Here is an 8,716-nt window from a genome sequence, read left to right as displayed (position 1 = left end):
TATAATGTTATAAAATTAAGCTGAGTGACTTAATAAATGTATTAGTGTTTCTGCAAGCCTCATTACACTGCTATGTTGTTTAAAAAAATGATTTTTAATGGAAACTTTTAATATATACATGTGCATGTGCTTATACTCCTGTCATTTTGTTGATCTGAAAGAGGCATTGCAATTGGTATGTTATACTGTGCATAAGAGGGGGTGCTGAAAAATTCTCAGCCCAACCAAGAAGAGAATGACATGGATATGGTTCAATGATCTGAAACAATGTCAAAACATAGAATTTCAAAATTGGCAATAAACAAACATGATAACACTCTTTTCAGTACAGTGGCAAAATAACACTCCGAATTTAGGAAGCTGGTTGGATTGAGAACTTTACACCTCCCCCCCCCCCTCGTATTCTCTTGCTGAAAGTAGAAAAAGTTGATAGACAGTGTAGGACAGTTTATTTAAGCACTTGTGTGCTTTGTGCAAGCTATGAAAATCTATGTGAATCCAAGAAGTATATATCAAAGTAATAATATATCCCTAGGCACCAGTTGTAAAATCTGTAGTGAAAGCTTACTACAACAGACTAAAGTAATCCATTATTAGAACAGCAAGAAAAATATCCCCTGTGTGTTTTTCCAATTCATAAATTATTTGGAAGTCCTCAGCTTATATTAATTTCTTTTATTTATCTTTTTAATTAAAACCAAATGCTTTGAAAATGAATGGTAACCAAAACAAATAAACTTTCAGAAACCTTGAATTATTTAGTATTATTTTTCTTATTTTTTTAATATATATTTTAAGAAAGGTTTCTTCTTTATCAGTTCACCAAAACAACACACAAGTCACATTTAAAGGCTTTCACAGTAAATGCACCATGCAAAACAATATATATATATATATATCAGAGTGAGTGTGTGTGTGTTTACAATTACATATATATACAAGGGGCTGCTGAAAAGTTTTCAGCCCAACCAATAAAGTTGGGGCAGTCTCCACCCAGGGCTATAATCCAGTGATTTTCCACTTTTTTCATTTTGTATTTTTAGGATGGAACAATAAAAGTGGAAAATCACTGGATTATAGTCCTGGATGAAGGCTACCCCAACTTTGTTGATTGAGCTAAAAAATTTTCAGCAGCCTCTTGTATACACACACATACACACATAAACATAAGATTCATCAATTAACTGCACAAGAGATATCATATAGGAAGTCTTTGTTTTCACAGTACATTATTCTTTCAAGTAATCTGAAAAATATATGGATATCTTTTCTGTATGTATTTTTTTCAGTTTTTTGTTGTTGTTGGTTTTTTTTAATAAACTTCAAAATTATAAAGGACAACTATTCACCAAAATTAGTAACATAACTCTTTGGTGTTTCTGTGCTCTTCCAGAAAAGTATTTTGTTTGAAAATAAATTAATTCAGTTGTACAAAATGAAAGCGTTCACATACAACTCAAGTTATTAACAATGACAAGACTACAACAACCACTCACATTACACAAAATTAATTTCTACAAACCCTGGGGAGGGAATTTATCAGTTTACATTTTCTAGTTTCAGAAGATAAATCAGTGGAGGTTACTATATTGGTAAGATCTTATGGTGGGTTAGCATTTTGTATGAAATACATGTTCTACTAACCCAAAGAAACTGCTTGAAATCATCAGTCCACTTTCCAAACATTGTTTTGTAGCTGGAATGTATACCAAAGGATCAACACTACTCATTAAGTTTGGTTTATACACCCAAATGTTTCTGTGTAATGAACCTCCCAAATTGCATTATGCCCCTATGCTCTGTTTTTAAACATGATAATAAAAAATTGAATATACTGTCTAGTGGTATAATCAAACATTTATACAGGAGGTCATACAGGCATGTACATTTTTAAGAGTCATATAAATATTTGATTTGAAGATTCATACTTAAAGACAAGTTGGTATTCCAAGCGTATCATGTTCATACCATTGCCGACTAATATAATGGATGGAACAAAAAATGAAACAAGAACTGGCTCCCTTTATTGAAAAAATTCATAATTCTTCATTTGGTGGCATCTACTGTATTCTTCCTTTCATATAATTACAGTGATACTAATGTTTCAGCCCTTTAAATTAACTTTAGGATAAATAATTTACAATTTAGCATAGAGATACAATATGATTTTGGGAGTACTCAAGCAATTCAGCATCAAGCACACAAAATATCTGAACCAGAAAGGGAAAATTACAGTAACTATGAATCATAATATAACTAATCCATGCATTATTTTTCAGAACTCAGTAGATCCCAGTTTAAAAATAAGAAGCCATTGCAGATTTAGGGTCTAATAAAGCTGGAAAGAAGCTTCTAGAATGATGTCAAATGAATAGGATACACCCGTAAATGGGGAAAGAACCCTGTGAATTTGTACAGTATCCAGACTGAGCCTTCATCCATTTTAATTTCTGTAGAAATAGATTATATTAGCATTGGCAATGGAGAACCTGGATAAATGTATCTGTTCATGTACCACATACCTGAAAACATGGTTTATCGAAAAAGTCCAAATTAACACTATTAAAAATTTAACAGATATTGTTGGGGTTTTTTTTAAAAAATATTCAAACACCATCAGGTTTCTACTGAATAAATATTGTGAATTAAAAAAATGAATGTTGTCCTTTTCTTCTTTCAAGCTATTGTCAAAAGATGACCATGGCAGTCTGTGTTTTCAACTTTATTCTAACGTATTGTTCTGCTATCAGAGTTCCTATAAACGTCTTCTTCAGATTCAGAAGAGTCTGCATTACTGGAAGGTGAATGAAGGTTGTTAGGACCCCCGCCAGCCTGACAGACGTACCACTCATTGAGGTTGGTGACCTGAGGGGAGAGAGTGGAGGACCGGCCCCTAGGTTGGTCCTGTGCAGTGGACAGAGGAGTATCTAAAGGGGTACGTGCAGACGGGTAACCATGAGAGCCTGGGATAGGAGAAGATGGGGGAGACTTGCAGTGTATCTTCATATGTTTTCTTAAAGAACTGGGATGTGTGTAGGATTTATCACAGCCTCTCACTTTGCAGTAGTAAGGCTTATCGCTGGTGTGGACGTGGGAATGTTTTTTTCTGTCGCTACTGTTAGCAAACTTCCTGTCGCATCCATCAAATTCACACTTGAAAGGTTTCTCACCTAAAATTAAAAATATATTATATAAAATAGTTGTGCTTAGAAACCACTAGTCAATTATTAAAAATCGCAAAATATTTTACTTTCCACACATAAGACCTTTACAGGATAGTTTTTCCTCTTTGTTGCACAACTTTGCAAACCATAGTCCTGGAGGGGGATTTCATGATCATTGGTTTTCTTTCTCATAAAGAAGTCCACGAAGTAGTGGGGAAATAATAATGGAAACATACTACCCAAATGAAACCTGTGAGGTAATAACAGTGAATTAGTTTGCAAAATGCCAACTGTAATATGAAAATTGGTATTTCATATAGGTTATTATAAGTTTTATTTTTTCAATACCACTAAAAATTAAGTGAAATAAGGTGTCTCAGAAAGAAATCGTCTTTTTCCTATAAAGTCATTTGAGAGTTTAAGTGCAGTAAACACTGGCACTTCCTGTCATACATGTTTACTGTACTCTATAATGACAGTCACATTTTCTTTGCAAAATAAAACAATAACACCTGTTTGTGTACACATATTTTTCAGTTTTATTATTGACTAGCAAATGAGACCACATTTCCAAATACAGAATATATATCATACTTTAATATTTTGTAGTATGCAGTGTATTATGTAGTAAATATATGAATAAAACAACAGCAGGACTGTTGTTATGTTATCTAATTATTAAAGCTAACATGAATCATAAATTCATATTTTAGAAGCTTAACAATAAAAAGCTTTAAATATTTTTGTCCATTTACCTTTTTCCATTTCTCTAATGGAACACTTTTTTATTTCTATTTTCCCAACATAGCACTGCTTCAAATAAAGAACTAGTCCAACTACAGTACTGTCACAAATACCAAAATCCTTAACACAAATTCAAAAAGGCTAAACTTGGCCCAAAAGCTGTTGAAAAGGTAGAATGTGTCTCACTGCAGATCTGGGTACATTTTTTAACCTCTGTATTCCAGTATCCATTCCAGTATAGCAGTGAAGAGTACAACAGACTTTTTGAAATACATACTTGATGTCTTGTGTCATTTAATAAATAATCTATTAAATAATATTTTTATTCTCAAATTTTTGTATCCTAGTTTTACAGCACACATTTTTAAGTGCTGGGATGGGATCTTTGCTTTAATAATGACCTTTATATTCTAGAAAGGGTTCTTAATTACTTCCTCTATCTCCACCATGGTTTAGGGAGATTTATCAAACCACCACAACAAAAACTGACTATATCTAAATTAAATATATAATTTTACACATTTTCAAATAATTATTTTATTAGTGATATTTGGTACATTGTTGTGTGTTTATGACTATACAGTAAATGTTAATCATAAACACAAAGTTATATATAGATGTGGTTGTGTAAAATTATATTTCAGCATATACCAATGCGACACGATGCAAAGGTGATTAATCTGGTGTGGCATGCAGTTTGATACTCCTTGCTCCATCTCTCTAAAATAGGAAAATAACATTGTTTCAATCTGAGCTTCTATATGACTGTCCTTTTCAATTTAACTCAGTGTATCTTATTTGTGACCCTATTATTTTATATCTGGAACATATGTTTTGCAGAGAACTGGTGTCTTGGATGTGGTTTTTGGGAATTTAATCTTACTATTCAAATTAAATATTCTACAAGAATATGAAAAAATGAAAACCGTTCCTTCAAGGGCACCCATTTCACAACATAAGTTAAAAGACCAGGGTTATTCTGCAATCTAAGAGTTCACGTCAGAGTTTAACCTTTTGTAGACTGCTTCTGTCTAACCCCTTATATTCCAAAGACTTTCCTCATTTCTGTGCTTGTAGAACCACCTGCTTGACTAGATGGATCTATAGACAAGGTTTCCTCTGACTCAGTAGTGGGTAGAAAACCAATTGTAATTTTTTTTTTTTTGTACCCTAAAACTGTTGAGTCATCTGTTCTCCTGCAGCAGTTGAAGCAAAAGCAGCATTTTGATGGTCATTAATTTAAGTTGTTTGTGGAATAATTACAGTGTTTTACCCTGGTCTATAAAAAGAAGTTTAATTTGTTCCTTACATATACTTTAAGAAACCACACTACTCAAATAAACATAAATAAATATAGCAATTAAACCAGAGACATAATTTTAAAATACAATTCAGGAAATGTAAAGATGTAGTACGATATGTTATGTGCTGTTATTTTAACCGGTCTCATTTAAATTTTATGCCCATTTTGCAAAATAAAATCTTACGGCAAAACCATCACTTTTATTTGATATTTCAATATCATTGCCTTAAGTATCTTTGTTAAAAATAATTAGAAACATGCTATGTCATTTTTTACTTAATGAAATGAACATGAATAGGAGCAGTTCAGTTTTGCTCAAACACTAACCTTCCTTGACAAGAAAAAATGCTAATCTTCCTCAAGAAGGAATGCCAGCAAATAAATAATCTTGCTTTCCTCTTCTCTCCAGAGGATGTTGTTTGCTCTCTCTCGCTCTCGCTCTCTCTCTGCTTTTGGCAATATTACTGGCTAAAAACTCAGATTAAAAGTCGTGTGCAAATGTGTTTCATCTCCTTCCTCCCCCAACAAGGCACAGCACAAGAGAATTACCCATCATACTTCTTTATACAGGGGCAGTTGAAAAGTTCTCAGCTCAACCAAGAAGAGAAAGATGTGGAACCATGAAACTTAAAAGGTATTCCACACTTTTCATTTCAGTGATATGAATTGAAACAAAAAGTGTCAAGAAAACTGTGGAATAACTTGTAAGTTTTATGGCTCCACATCATTCTCTTCTTGGTTGGGTTGAGAACTTTCCAACGGTCCCTGTATTCAAGACTTTGCACAAGAATAATTTAAAGGCATACCTTGTAAAAAAAATCATTATGAATTTTTAGTTATATTGGGGAAAAAGTTATTGTAATTTAGCCAAATAATTCTGTAAGTTTCATCCATGCACTGAAAACCATCTGAACATTTTTGTGATTTATAAAAATAAATCTTCTGGCACATTTTTAAAATGAAGCATTCTCTATATGACTCGTTTTTACAAAGTTGTTAAGAGTTAACTTTCTGTCTTATGCACGAATGTAAGTTTCAAATTCTACAAACTACCTTCCGATTGTAGTAAATATTGCTTTGTAACGAAAACTGGTTTGGCAGTAAATATAATTTTCCTGACAAATAAATAATTTTAAAAGCATTATTCCTGCATATTTAAAAATCAGTTGGGTTTGCTTTTTATCAATTGTTTTCAGTCCATAATATTTACCCTTATCAGCCATATAAGAAACCTACACACTTCCTGATTTCAGAGCTTTATTTTCCAAATAATTCATTTCAATTTTTATCTATGGACAAAAATCTTTGTAAGCAATGCCCACTAAATTTGATGAGCAGTGGTTAAGTAACTAACCTGTACACTGCTCTTTGGTCAGAATATCCCGCAAATACAATCCTTAGTCAACTATGGGTCATTTTGGTTTTACGTTTAAACAACACTTGCTGTTGTAGGCTTTTTCCTTTGAAACAACATACAATAAATCAAGAAAACAATTAGGTTAACTCCGTTAAGTATTCTCCATGGAATAATATGTAACTGTAGAGTCAATTCCAGTTTAGTTCATTTTTGTCATCTTTAAGTAGCCCTTTATTTTAAATCCCTATAAATAAAATCGGAACTGAATGCTCTCCTTACAAGACCCGGCATTTGGTTTGAAACGTATTACTCTAGAAGCCAGATCTGCGAGGCCCCCAGAAGTTGAAACGTATTACTCTAGAAGCCAGATCTGCGAGGCCCCCAGAAGTTTGTATGAAAACATACATTCAGGTTAGTTTATTTCATCTGGGTCCAGCTTGGCACACACTGCAGGAAATTTCATTAACTCTTCTCCAATAGGAGAATCAAGTTGGCAGCTCTAAGGGGAGGGGGATAAGGGAATAGGTATTTGGGATTTACAAGATGCAGTATGGGGTACCCGATATTTGGTTGTTTGTGTGCGCAGTCTTACCACGCTATTACTTATTCATGAAAAAGTCACATGTTATAGAGTATGCATGATGGAAAGGAAAAGAGGAGAGCGAGAGAAATACCCACCTGTGTGAGTTCGTTTGTGAATTTTCAAGTTTTCCGAGCGAGCAAAAACTTTCCCACAGCCAGGGAAGGGGCAGGGGAAAGGCTTCTCCCCTGTGTGCACTCGGATGTGGTTGATCAGTTTGTATTTGGCTTTGAAAGGCTTCCCTTCTCGTGGGCATTCCTCCCAGAAGCAGATGTGGTTGCTCTGCTCCGGGCCCCCGACGTGCTCCACCGTGACGTGGTTCACCAGCTCGTGCATGGTGCTGAAAGTTTTCGAGCAGGGCTTCTTAGAGGGCTGATCCTGCTCGATCCACTTGCAGATGAGCTCCTGCTTGATGGGCTGCCTCATGTACCTCAAGAACGCCCCCGCAGCGCCCGGGTGCGCCGCCGCAGCTGCCGCCGCCGCCGCCAGGTTCACGTTTAAGTTCATGGGGCTGTAGCCGTGCAGAGAGGACGCCGCGTAGTGTTCCGAGCGATGTCCGAAGGGCTCAGCTCGGCCGTAAAGATCGCCAGCCAGCCCCAGGCGAATCTGCCCGTTCAAGTGGTGGGGAGCTCCGGAGGTCGCCTGCTCGTGCAAGCCGGGGAAGATGGGGTGGCTGCCCCCTTCCGAGGGCGCGTAGGTGCCGCTGGACGAGATGAACATGCCGGGGTGGTGGTGGTGGTGGTGATGGTGGGGCGAGCTGGCGGCCGGGTGCTGCTCCCCCAGCCCGTGCATGGCGGAGGCGGAGAGCTCCCTTCTCAGGATGAAGTCCCTGCCTGGCGCGTAGCCCGAATGGGGGTGGGCCACGGCGTAGCCCTGCGGAGCGGCGAAGGCGGTCTGCGCCTCGGGCTGAGAGGGGCTCAGCTTCAGCGCGCTCGCCTGCGCCATGTGCTCGGGTCCGAAGGGAGTTAAGGCTGCTCCGGGGTCGCTGCCCAGCTCCCCGGGGTGCAGGTGAGCGTGGGGGCCGCCCAGTCCCGGAAAGCCTGTCATATTCTGATGAGCATGGGGCTGAGCCGCTGCCAAATCCACTAATCTCAGCGCCGAGTTCCGCTTGCTCAAAGGGGGCTCCATCACCACACAATCAAGCCCATCTACGCTCACTGTTGTTATTTTTCCCCCTCTACCCGCCTTCAAAAACATGTATATATTAAGCGCTCTTTAACTTCTTTTGTCTTACTCCTAACTCTGCTTATTCCTTTTCCCACTCTGCTCTCCAGCGATTGGCAGAAAGCGCCGCATTGGAGCTCTGCACAGTAGGAAGTATAGTTTAGGAATAGCAGTAGTCGCATTGGTTGGACGTCAGTGATTGGCAGGCGAGGGAGTGAGCTGATTGGCTAAGCGTACGGCCGGCCGCGCAGCGGGAATCCGCTCTCACGCACGCTGCCTCCATTCCTCGGGGAAAGTTGCACTTGCAGAAACTTTAGCCGTGAACCTGGGAGCGAGTGCCAGCCAGTGCGTGCCAGCTGTATAATTTGCCACAGCACAGCACGCTAAGAAGCGTGGTGATTCAC

General features: G+C 37.7%; 1 protein-coding gene across 1 annotated transcript; it reads right to left on the bottom strand.

The window, feature by feature from the left end:
* Positions 1-1,103: 1,103 nt before the first annotated feature.
* ZIC5 (Zic family member 5) lies at positions 1,104-8,345 on the bottom strand. Its single transcript, XM_033947882.1, has 2 exons — positions 7,247-8,345; positions 1,104-3,170 (listed from the first exon to the last, which is right to left on the bottom strand). The coding sequence occupies exons 1-2, from the start codon at positions 8,343-8,345 to the stop codon at positions 2,728-2,730; spliced, it is 1,542 nt and encodes a 513-aa protein (XP_033803773.1). The 3' UTR covers positions 1,104-2,727.
* Between the last annotated feature and the right edge of the window lie 371 nt (positions 8,346-8,716).

The sequence above is a fragment of the Geotrypetes seraphini genome, chromosome 6 (genome assembly GCF_902459505.1).
Source record: "Geotrypetes seraphini chromosome 6, aGeoSer1.1, whole genome shotgun sequence".
In the NCBI taxonomy this organism is placed as follows: Eukaryota; Metazoa; Chordata; class Amphibia; order Gymnophiona; family Dermophiidae; genus Geotrypetes; species Geotrypetes seraphini.
Note: the sequence above shows the minus strand (reverse complement) of the source record. Positions and strands in the feature narration are given on the sequence as shown.